Source organism: Siphateles boraxobius, unplaced genomic scaffold (assembly GCF_051911475.1).
Source record: "Siphateles boraxobius isolate OS27281-9 unplaced genomic scaffold, OSU_SipBor_1 9, whole genome shotgun sequence".
Taxonomy (NCBI): domain Eukaryota; kingdom Metazoa; phylum Chordata; class Actinopteri; order Cypriniformes; family Leuciscidae; genus Siphateles; species Siphateles boraxobius.
The window spans coordinates 13,008,558-13,028,378 of NW_027509219.1; the positions used below are offsets into that span (position 1 = coordinate 13,008,558).

At 37.1% G+C, this 19,821-nt stretch overlaps 2 protein-coding genes across 3 annotated transcripts; one reads left to right on the plus strand and one right to left on the minus strand.

Annotated features, from left to right (window-relative positions):
* Positions 1-183: 183 nt before the first annotated feature.
* On the minus strand, positions 184-8,841 carry rnf34a (ring finger protein 34a). 2 transcript variants are annotated; one of them, XM_077223094.1, is made up of 9 exons: positions 8,693-8,833; positions 7,134-7,352; positions 5,988-6,175; positions 5,686-5,884; positions 4,220-4,282; positions 3,347-3,548; positions 3,116-3,145; positions 2,881-2,922; positions 184-1,671 (listed from the first exon to the last, which is right to left on the minus strand). In XM_077223094.1, the coding sequence occupies exons 1-9, from the start codon at positions 8,696-8,698 to the stop codon at positions 1,487-1,489; spliced, it is 1,134 nt and encodes a 377-aa protein (XP_077079209.1). In that variant the 5' UTR covers positions 8,699-8,833; the 3' UTR covers positions 184-1,486. The 2 variants fall into 2 exon arrangements, with proteins under 2 accessions (XP_077079209.1, XP_077079210.1); XM_077223095.1 differs by lacking the exon at positions 2,881-2,922 and having other exon boundaries at positions 8,693-8,841.
* A 1,358-nt stretch (positions 8,842-10,199) lies between these two features.
* Positions 10,200-19,322, plus strand: anapc5 (anaphase promoting complex subunit 5). The gene is made up of 17 exons (XM_077224449.1): positions 10,200-10,754; positions 10,900-10,979; positions 11,075-11,178; positions 12,713-12,935; positions 13,756-13,816; positions 13,912-14,013; positions 14,095-14,285; positions 14,437-14,518; positions 15,319-15,411; positions 15,576-15,757; positions 16,832-16,967; positions 17,114-17,188; positions 17,277-17,398; positions 17,757-17,864; positions 18,412-18,559; positions 18,771-18,933; positions 19,020-19,322. Exons 1-17 carry the CDS (start codon positions 10,554-10,556, stop codon positions 19,229-19,231), a joined length of 2,283 nt encoding a protein of 760 aa, XP_077080564.1. The 5' UTR covers positions 10,200-10,553; the 3' UTR covers positions 19,232-19,322.
* Positions 19,323-19,821: the final 499 nt, after the last annotated feature.

Genomic DNA, 19,821 nt, shown 5'->3' on the forward strand with positions numbered 1-19,821 from the left:
GAAAATTTAAAGCCAATGTGAAGTGCCATTAGCAATCTGTTTTAGTTACGTAATCTTAGATAGTTCCTAGTGGGAACAATTAAGACATTTTCAAAAAGTCAATTTTGATTTCATATTGACTTAACAAATAATGAACCGGAACAACAAATTGACATTTAATAATCACAATGCAGTACAGTCCAGTGAAAATCTTTCCTAGCACTTTTATTTAAGTATCACAAGTAACTAAGAACATACATAACTTGTTTGTTAATTCTATATTAAAGTAACAGCAACTGACCAAAAGAAAAAGTTATTTTTTGTTAAGAAAAATAAACTTATCTGAATAGACATTTACACGGGAATTAAAGACATGTCAGACATAAAAGGTAAACAAGGATGTAATGAATCTGAATATACACCTAAAATAGATCACACAAAAAGAGAGGCTGGTATTGCTGTGGTGCAGCTGATGCTTGTCAGTGATGTGCCATGATGCAACTTCTAATCAGGTTTATCATACACATTATTAATGGCTACAAAATATGGGTAGATCATTTGTTTGGGTCATCACTCTCAAAGTCTGACTTTTTAAGGTTTTATGATTCTTACGTTAATTCAAGTACCAACAACAATAGTATTGCATTAAAAGACAGAAATGCACCTTTTGGCACCCAAATCATCCCTCTTTTTTACACAGTGCATAATTTAGATGTTATGGTTACTATGCACATACATAAAATGCACATTTTAAAATGTTATCGATTTAAATCAGTAATATTGTACCCGTTTATGGTCCTACTTTTCAATTATGACATTTACCCCCTACACAAGTTTTTGGTGCACAAAAAACAGCTTCATCCTCTCTTGTTTGTCACCACTTACACTGATTTAACTACAGGTTTATAGGCTGTTTTTCCAGTCACATATTCAAGAAGCCAACAAATGCCACTTTTAATTTGTTGAATGGTACCACTGTCAAATTATCAGGAGGTACAATGTGACTTGTAGGAAGAAATTTGATCAAAAATCCAAAAGGCTTCACAATACAAACAGGAAACAAAGGCCCATTCACAGATGTTGCAAAACAAAAAAAGGAAATAAAAGAGCTATGGGAACATTCGGATACTTCCATCCTGAGTTATAGGGCATGATGGTGAACCCACTTGAGTAAAATATTTTTTTCTTTTCTTTCTCACACGTGCTTTCATGTGACCTGCGAGCAGAATGTCTTCAAAGCTGTAGGACATCAAGTCAAGGCTGTGAGGTGTTGCAGCTGAACAATTGCATATTATTACAGAGCCTCTTAAAAGAGCTTGTGGAATGTTTTTACTGAAGCATTTATTGACAAAGCCATTGTGGCCCACCATCTGAAGTCTTCCTCAAATGTTGTGAAAAATTAAGCAGAGAACATTATCTTCCTTACTAATTCGATGTGAAGACTGGGTGCGTCCTCACCGAATCCTAATGCAGTCTGCAGGTGGAACAGGACGTACTCCCAGAAGTATTAAGACTTGAAAACATGGACAGCCCTGATAACGTATTGTCTGCATATAGGGCATTCGTTCATGCGCTTCCCACATTTAGTGCAGGTGACCATGTGACCGCACTCCAGCAGTACACAGTCAATGACAGCGTCCATGCAGATGCGACACAGGCTGTCGTCATTTGATAACTGAGTCCTGCAACCATCTGCAGTGAGAGAGAACGAGCCATTACAACGTGTGCCAATGCATTTGTAAGAACATGATCTTGAGTTCATCAATGGGTTCATGTCAGTTCTAACCCAGACAGCAACATAAGTGTCGGCCCAGATCCGGCCCACATCTGGTATGCGTTAAATCCACATGTACCAGATGTGGCCCGGATCTGGGCCGACACTATGTTGCTGTCTGGGGAAGAACCAATCACAACCAGAGATGGCCACAACTCAAGATAGATACCTCCAAATAGTTATGCACCGGAATCGAATGGCAATAAAAATAATAACAGAATTTTCAGCCTTGGCGGGCCTAAAACATTGCCTAAAAACAGTTAACTCTTCTTCAATGACACAGAACAGGTTTTTCAATGTAAACACACTCTAAATAGACATCCTTAATTATTGTGCTCACATCTTTTGCAGTGTCTCATCTCATGCACAACACAGTGTTCAGCACGACAAGAAAGAAAGGGGCTGTTCACACAGAACGTTTTACATCGTTTTTCAATGTAAATGCGCTAGAGTAGACGGACGCCTTTAAAAGTTGCGCTTATGTCTTTTGCAGCGTCTTGCGCATGACACTGCATAAAAACACTGTGTTTAAATTAAAAGAAGTTTTAAAATGCGCATCTGTAGACCTTGAGCTTTGACTCATTCCACTGACCTGCGTCACACGTTTTTAACAGCCAAAAAACATGTTCTCTGTGAAGCGGCCCTATGACTAATTTATTTCCTGTGAACTACACCATGAACAGCACACCCAGTTCAATTACAAAATTACCCAAAACCAATTACCGAAACTTTATTTTCCGTTTCGGTAAAAACATTCATTTCACTGCATCACTACATCCCAACTCTTGCATTGTGAAGTTCATATAAACTCATATACATATATAACTCAATACAGTCATACAAATAACATACTTGATGAAGGTCATGGATGAAATGGGATAATGGGGGTAAACCGTCACAGAAGATACATTTTTATGACCCCAAACCCTACCAATAAAATTATTATTACATTATAAATCATTTATGGCAGTGTAAACAATGGCACTTTACATTTTTCTTTTTTCTTTGAGAATACATGCTATCTGGTAGTGGCCATGCAGGGAGGGGGTTGAAGTGCAATGACAGCACAAATTGCAGTGCACTGGTGGGTGTAACCAGGGAGTATTTCCACCAATCACAAGCCTTACCTCCGATTCCACCATTGCAGATTGGAGGGGGATACGCTACCACTTAAGTGGGAGGAGCAAAGCACAGCTATTAGACTCAGCTAGGAGTTATTATTAGTTAAACAGTCCATTTCATTTACTGTGTAACCTGAGCAGATCATTAATGAAATCAACTCAGACCTTAAAAACTAAAAAAGCATTTGCACTCTTTTAATGAATTTTTTTATTCAAACTGTGAGGTGAAATAATTTCTTACCTGTAGTGATGGGGTTGCTCACATTTTCCACTGAAAAAAAAAGAAAAGAGCATGCTTTTATCAAAAGGAATATACATATATTTCAGAGTCTTTTTAAAGAATTTTTAATAAAACTTTTATCGACACCATTCTCAATTCTCTCACAATTGGCAGGTATGGCAAACGTTTATTTTTAGACTGTGTCGCTTTATCTATGGAGCAGTGTTAGTGCAGAGCAGTGTTAGTACTCACTAGATTTGCGATTGTCCTCATTCTCCCGGTAAAGCCTCCTGACGCGCTCCACCAGCTCCCACTTCTCACAGCAGCCGGAGAAGCTCACAAAGTTCCTCGCAAGGATCTCCTTCAGCTGCCTGACGGTCAACTGCTCCACGTCACCAAGGGAGGACAGATCTGACAGAGAAGCTCTAGCCCGCCGCCGCGTCTGAGGACTAACCTGATGGTAACGGGACATTCTAGTCATGTTATATAATCTCTGCAATTCAACCCTCATATTGTCCGTTCAGACCCCATTTGATGTTTCCCTTAAAAGCATTGTTCCCTTCCTCTCACTGGCATGAGTTTTTTTTAAACTTTTGTTTCATTCTCGATCTAAACACAATAAACGGGAAAGGCAAAAAATTTAATTTTTTCTTTCATTTAAAAAAAAGAAACATCCATAAATCCAGCATAAATCTGAATTTTCACACAGAAATTAATGCCTGGTGCTAAAGCAAGAATGTAATGTGGAACAAACCTGCGCGCACGCACGCACGCACGCACGCACGCACGTTTTTTTTTTCAGAAAAAATGTAATATTTCATATGCAAGCTAATGGTGTAGAGTAATTATGTGGTAAGTAGGTAAAAAAGTAAACAAAATACAAAAATAAATATGAATATAATTATGAATAGATACTTTAATAATACATAAATAACACTGAATGTGACAGATAAATGTGATGCATTTTACTAACAAATTGAATTGAATTGACATTTTTTACATTTTAATTGTGTTAAAGTCAAATGTGTGGAGATGCTTTTCTTCTTCTGACCAGCCAAAGAAAGTAAGTATTACAGTTCATGACAATGTTAGTCCTTTCAATTACCAGTAAGAGAATTAACTCACCTCTGGCGTGTGTTCTGCCTGGTCGAGGTTAAGGAGTGAGACTGAAGTGGAATCCTCAATATCCTATCAGCAAGAAATGTTTACACAGAAATATAATTTAATTACACAGAAAGAATATAATTAGCCATCCATGCTAAGAACAGCTTTACAAAGGATTCACCATTGACTGCCACAAAAAAAAAAAAAACAAGTAAGCCAAGTATCTTTCAGTTACAACATCATTCAACCCTCTTGTTGATAGTGGTACAAATGGTGGTACACTTAAATCCAGTGCCAAAACTGTGCAAACCAATTCCAATTCATTAAATTGCACAGGTTTTTTGAGCACAGATTTTTGTGCACATCAGTGCATTCTGGGTAGGAATGCATCATTGCAAGTCCACACTACAGGCACAGTAACTACTAGCTAGTTTATAACTAACTGCACTTTATTTGGTTGCACCATTTGTTCAAGGTAGTACGCTAGTGAGTCTTAGGTTCTCTATTAAGTAATGCTTGTGAAAACTAATATGGCATTTATCCTCAATGATCCAATAGCAGCCTTCAAGTTCATGAGCAGAAGTTGTTGAAATGCTGTGTATTTCTGTTTATTCTTGATTCTAACTTATTTTGGCTCATGTAGCTAATGGTCAGATCTAATACAGTTGGCTGCTTTATCTTTCAATCATCAAAAGTTTCTCTGCAAATTCAATTTCACTGTGCCTAGTTTACAAAACGAAATGCTCCGAAACAAACATATAATCCTACGATGCGATACGGCACATGAAGCGATGCGATTCTAAAGTCTATACATAGACTAGTCTATACATAGACATAGTCTAACAGTAGTATTCATTTCATTTACAGAAATTCAGTAATTAAATTTAAAATAACACTATAGTGTTCATTGTATAAATTTAATATAGATTATTCTTTGTTAAAACTGTGTTTTTTGTGGTTTGACTAACATTAATGGCATAGACAACAGCAGGTATTTATAGGCTGCTGTCACTTTAAGGCCTAATGCACAGATCCATTATAATGATACACATCCATTTATTTTCTCAACTGTTTATGTTCACTTAAGACATAACCGGCTGTCTACTTGCAGAGACAGGTATTTTGACAATTTTGCAAGCAGACGTGAAAGAGGAATCAATTCGAAGTTTGCGCGCTATCTGAAACGCACCTCTATGTGTGTGCGGCTGTGTGCGCAGATAACTGCAAACAAATACAGAATTAAATTCTCTTTTGCCTCTTCTAGTGCTGCAATGGTTTAAAATCTACCGAATGTGTAAACTGGTAAGACACATGCCAATTATAAACTTTCAATTTATAAAGGTTAAACTTCAATCAATCCGCGAATCCCGTGCGGATTGATTGAAGGATCTGTATGGATCACGGATCAACTACGTTCCGTTTAACCCCTAATGTAAACATGTTATTCCAAATAGCCATGCTCACAGATTAGAATCACCTGGACACACCTGATTGGACTCGGAGCTGTTGCTCCTACTGATTGGTTCTCCTTGAGCTGGAGAGAGAGCTGAGAGAGGAGAAGTGGGCTCTTCAATTGAAGGGGGTGAGCTATACAGGGGGCGTGACTGCAGAGAAGGCGTGTCTGGATCATCCTCACTTTCGGCACCTTGATGGCAAAGAACCAAGTCCACAAGGTCCTCTTTCTCCCTATGGATTCAAAGCATTCAAACAACTCAAAGACACTAGTGATATGGTCATAATATACCCAATTATTAATAATGCTCACATACTGTTGCCTGTGTGAAAGTACCTGCAGGTATCAGTGTTAATATTGCGTAACGTAAGGTACTGCCGCAAGTCCTTAACACGCAAACGCATGAGCTGTGGACGCTGGAATGAAGTGCCCTTCAGCACCTGACACGTTGTGCATCTGCGCTGGTTTTCCTGAAGTACTGAGCACAGTGAACAAAAACTCTCCTTACAGTCACAACAGATGTGCTACGGTGGAGAAAAAGAGGGAATTTGTGCTTAATCAAAAGGACAAAAAGCAAAGCTGTAATAAAATTACAATCTCTTTCGTTTGAGATAAGACATGAAGATTGTGGATTATTGCCTAACTCTACTATACATTTTAATAACATCAGAATGTACTTACTACCCTTGTAAAAAAAAAAAGTGTGCTTAATTGTACTGTAATGTCATTTACTTCAAATCTTAAAAGTATATTTAAAAAAAATGTAGATAATGTTCAAGAAGTTAAAGGCAATGTAAGTGTACACTTTCATGACGGTTTTACTTTTAAAATCTGCACTTCGTAATATGTAAAAATTAGAACTTAAAATAGCATTTTAAGCTTTAAAGTACACTTATTTTGATGTTATTTTAAATGCTTGTCAGTACACTTTATCCATATTTGAAGACAATAGAATTATGAAATTACGTACAAAAATGAAGTCCTACTTAATTGCATTTAATATAAAATAAAACTATGATACATTTTTAATTGCAAATTACTTGCAATTACGAGTCTGAAAACATTACATTCAGTTTGCACTTAAGCATGTTCTATTAAAGTATATCATTATAAAATAAGTCATCTTTTTAAAAGTATGTCGCTAAACTGTACTTCTTTTTCACAAAGATAAAGGCCCCATGTAATCAAAATGAGAGATTTGTGCATTTTAGTTTATGTATATTAAATTTAAGGTCATCTATTTGTCGAAAAAACCAAGGTGAAGCAGTGCAAGTGATCTATTTTGTAAGTCAAGAGTAAAACATGTACAAGCCGTCAACATTGTCCCAACTTACATATTCAGTAGGAAATACATCAACTTTAAAAATAAATTTGGGTTTGTGAAGCCATTTCATGGGGTCTTTAATCGAAAAAATGCTTTTAGATTTAATGTGCGGAACAAATGAGATTGTATGGCAATGGCAGGCGTGTAGATCTACCTACCCTTCTCCTAAAGACAGAGAAGGCTTGTCTACAGGACTGACACACCAGGCTGGTGTTGGTGGAGTTGGTAGGTGGGTATGTGGAGTATCCCGCAGTGGGAGCGAAACGAAACGGCCCCGCACCTGCCCCGAAACCTGGCTGCTGCCCTCTCACGGCCCCAGTACCCATCACTTCATTCAACAGTCCACAGCATGATGCCCACATGGACGAGGCCCCCGCCTGCACGGAAAAAAAAAATCACTAAAGACTTTAAAAACAAATGATGAGGTTTTCAAAGCTATGAGGTTGTATTAAGACTATTGCTGTCAAGCACAATGTTTTTTTTTTTTACACGTTTCAGGTGTGGCTGTATCTAAATAGGTTCTCTTTTGTGTCTTATTATGCTGGAATGGTTTAAAAGCACTTGAAAAAATTATTGGATGATCATAAGATAGGCCAACGTGCAGGCTCAGTCGGTCGCTCTCTCGCTTTGTGGAGCTGGTGAGTGAAACCCAGATAGTGTGATCACGTACTGCAATGCATGCTGGGTTAATTGTATTAAATTACAAAAGAAAATGGGCAAGGCCTGGTTGAGTTGCAGTAGTAGTCTGTTGAAATATGCAGTTATGCGCAATAATTCGCAAGGGGAGTAAGAAACATGCTCAAAGCAGTTGGCCAATCACAACACATTTGTCCAGCCAGCCAATCAGAGCACATTGTGCTTTCGGACAAGGAGGCATCATAGAGACCTAAAATAAACATAACGTTACTGAAAAACAGGGAAAAGACTTGCTGTAACATTTTAAATTATGTGGAAACTAATGTGTTTTTGAACATTCAACCATGAATCTAGCAGATCCCAGAAACAAAATCAAGATTTTCTAAAAGGGCATAATAGGTCCCCTTTAAACAGAAAATATTGATCACCGAAAAGAACACGTTATTTTTGACAGCCCTGATTAAGACACATCTAACATGTAGAAAATTGCCATTGTGAGAGTGATACTGCCTTGTGCATGATAACAATATAACAAAGTAAGTCTGAGCTGTTGTGCTTTATTTTCCCATTCAAAATGTCCTGCCCAGAATTAGTTCCCATTGACTGGGATCAATCTCATTACAGATGGATGGGAATAGGGCTAAGCCATAACAAGGGATTAGTGTGCTTTAAATTACTTCTGACTGCAGCTAGTGCCCTTAGTCACACTCAACAGAGAGTAACCATGGTGTTTTTATATTCATAGGGAGCCAACAGGATAATCAACTCCCAATTGTCATTGTGTGACACAGTGAAGGATCGGTCTTGTTGCTGGGTCTCACCTCCCAACAAATGAAAACATGAGAACAGAAGAGTTAAAAACAAACAAACACATTACTCATCACATTACTTTATATATATATATAAAGGCGTATATAGGCATGAAAGATGTCATCAACGCACAAAACCACACAACACAAATAATGCATGAACTGGAAATCAGCTGATAGCAAATGTAGCAGATTATTAATGCTAGCCTGATGCACAGCCAGCAGAGAAACAAGTTCAAAAACTAAACAAGCATTATGAGAAATTACTGTACCTTCATAGCAGCTCAAAGACACCACGGGATGTCACCCAGCTGTATGTAAAGGCAGCCAGGACATTGCTCACAAACGGCTAACTCTTCATTTCACAGTCGCTGTCTAGTACAGCCGCACCAGGAGGATCGCTATGTGACTGTGATTAAGCGTTTTCAGCCAATCATAGTGGTGGATATCCTCTGACGCAATACTAATCATCCAATCATCTCGTACCTCCAGTAGTGCAGCGGAAGTTTGTGCATTTCTCATACTGTTGTTTATTTGTTTCATTTGCTTTCGTAATTTTAGCTTGATAGCTTAACCCCAGAGTAACTAGTTCTCATCCTGCCTTATTATTTGTTAGACAGAATTATTATATGAGCGAAAAGTTAGCGTCATCACACAGAGTGATATTACAACAGTGGTTTAAGTATTTCTTGTGGTTTATCACTTATTAACACTTATTTTGAGGAATGTTTATCAACAGATCAATTGATTCTTGATACTGAATAATTCATGAGTGTCACTTGAGTCACTAGTCACTGTTCCAACAGATGACAATCCATAATTGATCACTTTTAAGCTTTATGTTTAAGACTTAGCTGTAAACTGATTGTTTAGTTGTACCCTATATGTTGTGTGTTGTCAAACAGTAAGCAAGATGTTCGTGAACCTCTTTAGTCTTTGTGGATAGTTCAAAAGAATTCCCCAGAATATTATGTCCCCTGGCCCTTCAGGTTTAGTGTGCTTGTTTACAAATGTGAAGGGTAAATGTATTTTGAACAATGTAGGCATAGTCATCACTTGATAAAATCCACTGACATCCTGAAAAAAATATTAGTTGATATAAAAAGATGTGGAAAAGAAATGTACAATTCATTGGACATAATTAACACAAGCACATTATTTGGAAACAATAATATCACAATATCCTATCCTAGAACTATTTATTCTCTTAGATTTTGTTCATATTAATAATTTACATATAGTTAGTAGGATTTTTTTCACAAATAAATGTAATACCATTGCATGTCATGTAAACATTCAATATTTGCGACCTCTACTGTATGCTGATATATATATATGTATATATATATATATATATATATGTATATATATATATATATATATATATATATATTTATTTGGTTCAGGAATATTGATAATTAGCCGGAAACCTGTTAAATTATCATTAACTCTGTGTTGGAATCAATGATCTATATAAAATGTCATTATATAGTGGTTGGAATACAGTATAAACGTTGTTGTTAAGGAATCGGAATCGATTTTTCAGCACTCTGCAGCGAGTACTAAAACGAGTGGTATATTTACACTAAATCTATTGAACCGTTTTGCAAAGCTGATTTTAACGATTTATCATCATCGTTGAATGTCTCGAGTGTCAATGAACTGAAATCCGTCGTTTTCAAAGACGCCCGACTCGTAACGGACTCATTGAAACGAATTGTTCACAAGAACCGATACAAAGAACCGATCATTAAAACATAATCGATTCGTCTGTGCTCTACATTGCGTCCTGAAACGTAAACGGAACTGGAGGGTATTTTGAAGAAAAGTCTCCGTCTGATTGTTAGCTAATGGTCCATGTGAATATATTCGAATATGTCCATGTTGTTTTTTTAATAACCTAAGGCATAAAACAAATTGGTTATGTTTACAGATTTTCACATTGAAGAAAGGCTTCAAATCGCTATGACTGCATTTGAAACACCGTTTATATTTGACCGTATTATCAAAAATAATGTAGGCTAGCTTACCACATAACAGCATAGTTGTTGTTTTTTCTATTAAACTAGAGTATTTACTGCACCGATATACTTAATTTGATTGATTTTTGAGGAATATAAGTCCCGAGAGGCAATGGCAGGTGTGCATGAAAGTCTGTATTTCAACCCCATGATGACAAATGGGGTTGTTCATGCCAATATCTTCGGTATAAAGGATTGGGTCACTCCATACAAGATCGCAGTGTTAGCTTTACTGTATGAGATGTCCACAACCAAACCAATGGCACTTCTAGACCGAAGACGCCTGAACAAACTAATCCTCCCTTTACAACAGGTAACGTTATGTAGCACGTTTTCTTGTAGGGCTGTTTATGTCTACCGTGTATGACCATTTAAAAAAATGATGTAATGTTTTCAGACACTTAATTTTCTAGATTAAACCATACTGCACATGTTTGATTCGTGTTTGTGATGACCAGGGTGCAGATTTGACCCTGGAGCAGTTTGTGAAGATAGTAGAGGAGTGCTGTCTTCGCATGGTCAATGCTGTTAAACTCAGGTACAGTAGGCATCTTATCTTTATAAAGAGCTTTTCTACCTGTGTAGGTTTTTATATATTAATCGTACATATAATTATCACATTCTGTTTTTCAGGTTGTTTTTAATGGCTGATGGAGAGTTGCAGGACATGGAGCACTTTTTTACTATCCTGCCAAATGCTTTCAGTGACTCGGAGGCATTCAAAACTAGTGTTGTTGGTACGTATATGTGTTTCTTTCAGGGCCGTAACCAAAATGACCATCAAATATTGCCCAATTTAAAAGGTTAGTTCACCCAAAAATGATAATTCTATCATTATTTACTCAGCCTCATGTCGTTCCAAACCTTTAAGACTTTCATTCATATTTGGAACACAAATGAAGATATTTTTAATGAAATCTGAGAGATTTCTGTCCCTCCATTGACAGTCCACACAACTGATACTTTGACGCTTCAAAAGGTTCATGAAGAGATCATAAAACGAATCCATATGAATAGAGCGGTTTATTCTAAATTTTCTAAAAAGACTCAATCGCTTTATATGATTAACAGATTGATTTTAGGCTTTTATTCACAAATTAAAATGCATCAATGCACACATCAGTTATGTTCGTTTGACGTGCGAGATCCAATGGCGTTCGTTCTCGCTTAAGCAAGAATGGTTGAGCTTCTGTTTATGTTCACTGATCAATGTTTTTATGTGAATAAAAGCTTAAATTGAATATGTTCATCATATAAAGTGATTGAATCTCTTCAGAAAATTTGGACTACACCACTCAATTCATATGGATTAATTTTACAATCTCTTTATGAACTTTTTTGAAGTGTCAAAGTGTCAGTTGCGTAGCCGTCAATGGAGGGACAGAAGTCTCTCAGATTTCATTTAAAATATCTTCGATTTTTGACAAAAAAAATTTAATTTGTGAACTAACCTTTTAAGAGTTCTGTGGCTGGATTTGTGAAAATCTTCTTAAGAAAAAGTTCTTACATTATATTATAAAATGTTTGTAAGTAACTGTAATTCCTGAAAAATTCTAAGGGAAATTCTCAAATATATTTCTTATGTAATATATTCTTATTATGTAATATCCCAGGAGTTTTCCATCTTTTAGGTGCCATGGGCCCGCTAATATGATCGTCCTCATGCTAGGAACCCCCACCCTAAAATTTAAAAGACAGTTCTATATTTTTAAGTATAAAGACCTAATTAATACTGTGTACATATTAGTATTAAAAATGTCAATTATGTTACATTGCGGTTTTTCTATTCTCTGTAGTATGGTTAGCCTAAATGTATTATTTAAATCGAGTTATTTTTAAATTCATATTTTACAAATGTTATTTATTTTAAATAAATGTTTTTGTTTTAGTTATTTATTTTAATCGAACTTTATTTATTAATTGTAATCAATGTATTGTTTTAAGAAAATGTATTTAGTTAACTTGTTTAATCTTTATTTATTTATATATATATTTTTTTTTTAACTGCCTTTAAACGTTTCCACCATTTGTCCACCTATTAACCCATTTTAATTGAAGAATCATATGATGTAAAATGTGTCAGATGAGATCGTGTTCTTCATTGAAGTACATTGATCACTTTCTAACAGTATAAAAGAGTGTTAAAAGGGGTTATTTTGGGGAATACAAAATATCTTGATTTATTTTTTTTCTCAAGTTAGAAAACATCTGTGATTAATGTGACACAGATTCATCTGTGAATCTGAACCCTTAATCTCTTTGTGTTTGTAGGTCTGTTCATGCGTCAGATGCTGCTGGCCTACAATAAACTGTCCTTCAGTCAGGTTTATAAGCTGTACAAGTCCCTGCAGCAGTTCTGCCATCGTGGAAATCAGCCGGAGCCGTCGGCTCTGCCCACAGAAGACATGGAGCTGACCAGCAATGAAGACCCCAGCGCCGACCGCATAGACAAAGATGAGCTGGACACTACATCTCTACACCAGTCCGAACTGAGGTCAGAGGGAATCATGTGTTACTTGTATTATTAGTGGAATCAGGGTTGTGTTGGGGTCAGTTTGACTCGTATTCGTACTCTTTATTTTTAGTAATTTTGTGACTATTTTTCATTTAGGGCCTTGAATGTGCATGCAAAGTTTTAACTCATGTGTTTTAGAAAGGCTGTACACATTGTGGTTACTTCAATTGTGTTAGGGATAAAATTGACCCCATTGGTTTTCATGCAATTCACCAAACACCAACACTTTAAAAAACCCGAAAAGAGTCAGGTTAAAAATGTATTGTATCCTGTCATTTATTGTAGCTGGTCAAAGACTAAAATATGAAATACATGAGATCTCATGCACTTGACTCTTGCAGGACTGAAAAGAAGTGCAAGAAACCCATTTTACCCTCACAGGGGGTTGAGAATAAGACATAACATACATACTACTTATACTACGTGCAAATATTTTTAGATAGATACTGTTTATACTTAGCTGTAGTTATTTGCTTCTCAGTGTGCAAATAGTTACTACAAGAATTCATGATATTGTTTGTGTCAATTCGGCTAATTTTGCAAATAAATATATGTGGGTCAAATTGACCCCAACACAATAGAAATAGATGGAAAATTATTCAATTTCTCACATATTTTTAGTCTCTGTCAAACTACAATAGATGTTTTCTGTTTTTACATGAATGTTTAGTGTTTTCCATAGTGTCTACTTTTGTCAGTCTGCATGGAAACTAATGGGAAGTCAATTTGAACCCAATCAGCAGAGGGTTATTGAATAAGAATGGAACTGACTGTGGGGGTTATTTTCTGTTTTCATCAGAGCTGATGAGACCCAAGGTCCTTTATCTCAGAAACAAGCAGAATACTTCCTTGCACGACAGGTTTGTTATAAACTAGAAGAGATTTGGCTTTCATAAACACAGCTGTCTATGATTTATTTTGCCCTGTATGATTGCAATCTTGTTTTTTTCTCCAGGCGTACCTCCTTAAGAACGATGAAAACAAGGCCATGTCGCCAGCTAAGTTACAGGACGAGCTCAACAACATTCTCAAATTTAATCCTGACTTTGCCGAAGCTGTAAGCTGTACACCTTCCTTTCAAGAAACAGATGATTAATCTGTTTTTACTATAACTGAGCCTCTCTCTGTCTCTCCACAGCATTACCTCAGCTATCTGAACAGTATGCGAGTGCAGGACATCTTCATCTCCACTCATAGCCTCCTGCACTACTTCGACCGCCTCATTCTTTCCGGTGGAGAGGGGAAAAGCAATGGAGATGAAGGCTATGGCCGCAGTTTACGATACGCTGTCCTTAATCTGGCAACCTTGCACTGTCGTTTTGGACACTAGTGAGTGTTAGTTTTGAGCTCTACATTGTGTCAGGAGCATTTTATTTTTGTTGCAAATATAAGTGCCAGCAAATCAGAATTTTAGCCTCTGAGTCTGAACTGAACTGTTGTTATATGACTAAAGCTGATTTCTATGGTTGTGTTTGTGCAGTCAACAGGCTGATCTGGCTCTGCAGGAAGCCATCCGCATCGCACAGGAAGCAAATGACCATGTGTGTCTCCAGCACTGTCTGGTAAGAACAGTTCCTCTCATTCCTTGCCGCCCTAAATTTGAAAGGTTATTAGATTTATCATAAACATATGCAAACTCTACTTTACCTTTATGACCTTTCAGTGACATACACTTGTTTCAGTTTGAAGTTTTTTTTAACATTAATTCTAATAAGAAATGTTAATACCAACCCCATTTCAATTACTACCCTATTTCCAGAAAAGTTGGGACATTTTGTAAAACGCAATAAAATCAAGATTTTGTTGTTTGTTCATTCTCTTGGACCTTTATTTAACTGACAAAAGAACAGAGAAAAGATTTCCAATATTTTCACTGACCAACTTAATAGTTTTCTTTGTAAATATAATCAAAGGTCGATTTCTTTTTACTTTTGTCAGTTAAATAAAGGTTAAGTTACTGTATTATTAATCAAATGCAGCATTGGTGAAAAAAAAAAAAAATCTTACAGATTATCAGCCCTCTACAATGTGAGTAAATCACTCACATATATATACATAGATAGTGATGTAAAGTCTTTTCCGCGAACCTATTCTTTCGGACAGTTTGTTTCAAAGAACGGTTTAAAAAATCAAAACAGCAATTAATCGTATTCAGTGTCCGTAGAGGTTTGATGATTGTGTGTGTGTGTGTGTGTGTGTGTGTGTGTGTGTGTGTGTGTGTGTGTGTGTGTGTGTGTGTGTGTGTGTGTGTGTGTGTGTGTGTGTGTGTGTGTGTGTGTGTGTGTGTGTGTGTGTGTGTGTGTATTATACTTAACACAGTCACTGTTGTATTCTAATTGTTTTTCTAATTTGTGATTTTTAGAGTTGGCTGTACACACTAGAACAGATGAAAGGATCTGATAGTGTGGTACTAACAGAAGACTCTGTGAAAATTGCAGCTCACTTTTGCCTCCCTGTAAGTAGCTCATTAAGATGGAACTATTTTAATGCCCTTATAATAGGGAATTGCTTTGCATAACCACAATACATAATAAATGGCATCAGGTAGGGCATATTAATCTCTTGCAAGGTTATTATACAATGAAATAAATAATTAATGCTCCCCGTTGTGTTTTGCAGTATTTAGCTTCTCTAGGCATCCAGTCCCTGGTCCAGCAGGGAGCAAAACAGGGCATGCCTGCCAACAAGCTGCTGGACGCCCTGCGAGGAACCGACATCATGCACTGGAAGCAAAGCCTCTCTGAGCTGATAGAAATCAGCCTGGCACAGACCACTTCCATATGGAGAATGTATGGCAAAAGGTCAGATAACACATCTTTTTATGAAATTTAAAGGTGACATATTATGCCCCTTTTCGCAAGATGTAATATAAATCTATGGTGTCCCCAGAATGTGTCTGTGAAATTTCAACTCAAAATACCCCCCCAGATAATTTATTATAGCTTTATTATCATTTATTATAGCTTGTCAAATTTGCCCCTTTTTGGGTGTGTTTTAAAAAAACGTGCCGTTTTCTGTGTCCCACTTTAAATGCAATTTGAGCATCTCCTCCCCGCCTCCGTTTAGAAGACGGCCGATCCTTTACACGAGCTTTGGATAAACCGGCAATAACAAAACTCGCGAATAATCTCACTCATCCAAAATCTCAGAAATAACCAGTTGCGGAGTGCAGCCTTACGGAGAGACTCAGGAAGAGGTTGTAACTTTTATACGCACCTGGACATTTCTGAATGGTTAGTGGATACATTTATGTAGTTGTTGTGGAGTTACACTAATTCATCTCATCGACTTGCATGTAGTGTCATGTTTAACTTTTACAAAAGTTACAAAAGTCTTCATAAGACAACTGTGACATTTTTTGGTCAAATAGTGTTCTTTGCTCATCCGTGCAGAAACGACAGAATAGTTTGCATGCTTTGCTCGAACTTTTGCCATTGCGTTAGAACTGGTTATACTGTTGTCGCTTGCGTAAACCAAATGGCGGTGGCGTGGGTGGGAACCTGCAGATTATGGGGCGGTAATATTATGATAAGATTCCCTTCCTACATCAGAAGGGGAGCGAAATCTGATCGACTTATTTTTTGACATGCTTTCAGAGAAAGGCTTACCAAAACAACATTACTGGGTTGTCACTTTTCACGTTTTCTCTGAGTTTGTAGATGCACCGGAGACCCGATTATAGCACTTAAACATGGAAAAAGTCAGATTTTCATGTGTCCTCTTTAAGAGAACAGTGAAGTGAAATGAAATTTCTTTCAATCATATGTAAATAATGTCTTCAAACAGGCTGTAAGGGCTCACACTGTTAGTGCTACATCTCATACAGTTTTACAGGTTTGATGTAGTTTACGCAGATTTGTTTGCGTTCTCTGTAGCACTATGGCACGGCAGCAGGCTCAGCTCCTGTTGAATATGAACAGTCTGGAGCCGGTGAACTTTAGTGTGCAGCAGAACAACACTGAGGCCTTTGCCGTCGCTCTCTGCCATCTGTCTGAACTCCATGCTGAGCAGGTACCCGACCTCTCTCACAAGTACATGAACACACATGCTCCTTGGTGCATACGCTTGATTTCATGTATTGATCTGTGTCAAAATGTATTGAATGCTAAATTAGCATGTTTTCCAGTTCCAGTTGTGATTCTTTTTTTCATCCTCAGGGCCTTTATGCTGTTGTGACTGACATCATGAAACACTTGAAGCAGCAGTTTCCTCCCCATACCCAACATGCCAAAGTACTGCTGAACAAAATATAGGTTTCATTAAGCACAAATCTTCATCAAGCACAAGCAGCTATATGATTTTTCTTTCTCTTTTTAACAGCTCTGGATGCTATGCGATCTGAAAATTCAGTTTGAAAAGGCTATGAATGATGGAAAATACCATTTGGCTGAACCTCATGTCACTGCTATCTCTGCCTTAAACAGCACTGAGGGATTGTACAGGTAGATAACTGCACATTTTAATGCTTTTTGGGTAACACTTTACAATAAGGTTCATTAGTTAACATTAGTTAATGTATTAACTAACAGGAACCTAACAATGAGCAATACATTTTAGTGTTAGTTGATAAAAAACAACTTTTCATTGTTAGTTCACAGTGCTTTAACTAATGTTAACACATACAACCTTTGATTTTAATAATGTCTTAGTAAATGTTGAAATTAATATTAACTAAGATTAATAAATGCTTAAGAACTATTGTTAATTTTTAGATGATGTTGACCAATGTTATCTAATGAACCTTATTGTAAACCGTAGATTGCCCTGTACAAGTGTTTGTTAATGTCCTTGTCTGTTCAGGAAAGCCCAGTTGCTGAAAGCTCTGAATCAGACGTCTGAAGCCTCGAAGATTCTACAGCAGCTGCAGCAGCAGTGTGAGAAGAGTAAGAAAACAGAGATGATCATCAGGTATGTCTTTTCATAAAGAAAAGTCTGAGATCACATTGAAAATCTGGGATTCAAGATCTAATTGAAACCTGGAAATAAGTGATGATTTAGTGTTTAGAGAAATGGAAGTCAGACTGAAAGTCAGAAGTCAGACTTGCACCGGCTTATTGCTGAAAATTCAGCTTTGTCAAAACGGTTATTTTAAATTGCAATATTTCACACGATTACAGTTTTTACTGTATTTATCGAATTTATGCTGCCTGTGGGCATAACTTATTTCAAAAACATAAAAAAATGTTTTTATCGTTTGTCCATTGTGTATGCATTTCAACCTTGAAATCTTTAATCAAACTGTCATAACTTGCTCTTCCTGCGATATGACCCACTTCTCTCAGCTGACTTGTCCCAATCCTGAATCATTTTCACTGATTCTTGTGACTTTTAGAGCTCACTGTATATTAAAAAAAATCTTGATGAACTTAAATATTTGAAGTGTATATTCGAAATCTTGTTGAAACGGCAGTGTTCCCATGTCAGTTTTTAACTCTTCAGTGTGTTTGTGTGGCAGGGTGATGCTGGCCTCTGCAGAACTCCACTGGGACTCGTCTGGATTTCCGTCAGGTCTGCCGTTACTCTTACAGGCTCTTGCTCTGTCACGCCAACACAACCTGCAGAGCTTGACCTCAGAGACTGTGTTACACCTGGCATTTACACAGGTGCACCAACAAGAACCTTCACAGTTTGTGCTCAGACACCTGATAATGACTGACAAATGCTCAAAAAACATCTCCCTACTTCCTTAATTCAACCTATTAATTAACTGAAGCGTTTTTAAGTACATCTGCGTGTTTGTTGTTTCTAAAAAGATGAAGAAAATGTGTCATTTTCAAGCTAGGAGTGTCTGATATTGATCATCTCTCTTGATAGCTGATGTTGGGGATCCCTGAGCAGGCTCTTGCGCTGGTGCAGGACGTGTTGGAGTCCGTTTTGGCTCACGGTTCTCTGATAGACAAGGGCAGAGCTCTGCTGTTGGCCGCTCGCTGTCAGATGACTTTAGCAGGAACTACTGCAAAGAAACACAGATTGACTGGTACTGCCTCAGTCCTGTTTGACACAATTCTCACTGCATTCAAGTCATACTTCATATGTCTAAGTGATTTATTTTCTTTCCTGCAGCACTGGAACAGGCCGTGCACACTTTAGAGGAGGCAGCTGTGTATTTCTCTCGTCTAGACTGTAAAGAGCGTATGAGGGACGTACATTATCTACAGACACGCTTGCATCACACTCTCGGCAACGTCTCGCAACGCAACAAATACGCCATGCTCTTCCGCCTGCTGGATCAGGAGCTGCCGTCCTCGGGGATGACTGTGCTCAATCGTCTTTAGGAAACATCTGCTATGGTGTTAATGGATGGCACCAGACATTGTACCGTGTGCACACTGGAAATAAATTTTATTTTGTAAGTGAAAAAATAAATTCTGACTTTTTTTTTATACATGCGGGGATGGGGGAAGCAACTTAGCAAAAAAAGGAAAAAAATTGTGTGTCATGCTCATTTAAAATGTACAAAGTACTAAGATGTTTATTTTTATTGGTCATGTACCATGTTTTTTTTTAAATACTTCAAATAGTAGATTTTATTCACGGTACATTCATACCAATGACTATTTCAAAGTACCGAATTAATGAATAGTAAGCAAATACATTTTTATTTAATACAATTTGGTTGCAATAACTGCAGTATTTTGGTAAAAACAAGGGTTACTGTGGTGTTACCTTTGAATCGTAAATGGCCCGTGATGATGTTAGGTGGGTGTGCTCTGGGCTGGGCCGGAGTGAGCAACATTTTGGCCCGGAACAAAATGTAAATTGCGTTAATTTGAAATTGCTTTCTTTGCTCTTCGGTTAAAATCGTCTGCATCCAAAATCGCATGTTTTTTTTAAATAAGTAATTACTTCATGACCGCTAAAAAAA

Excerpts from the sequence above, each read along its gene's own strand:
- anapc5 (XM_077224449.1), top strand. The coding sequence starts at position 10,554 with ATGGCAGGTGTGCATGAAAGTCTGTATTTCAACCCCATGATGACAAAT. Across the intron at positions 14,014-14,094 it reads ATCCTGACTTTGCCGAAGCT|CATTACCTCAGCTATCTGAA; the intron begins GTAAGCTGTACA and ends GTCTCTCCACAG. Across the intron at positions 17,189-17,276 it reads CCCATACCCAACATGCCAAA|CTCTGGATGCTATGCGATCT; the intron begins GTACTGCTGAAC and ends TCTTTTTAACAG.
- rnf34a (XM_077223094.1), bottom strand. Across the intron at positions 4,283-5,685 it reads ACAGCTCCGAGTCCAATCAG|GATATTGAGGATTCCACTTC; the intron begins GTGTGTCCAGGT and ends TCTTGCTGATAG. Across the intron at positions 1,672-2,880 it reads CTGCAATGGTGGAATCGGAG|ATGGTTGCAGGACTCAGTTA; the intron begins GTAAGGCTTGTG and ends CTCTCACTGCAG.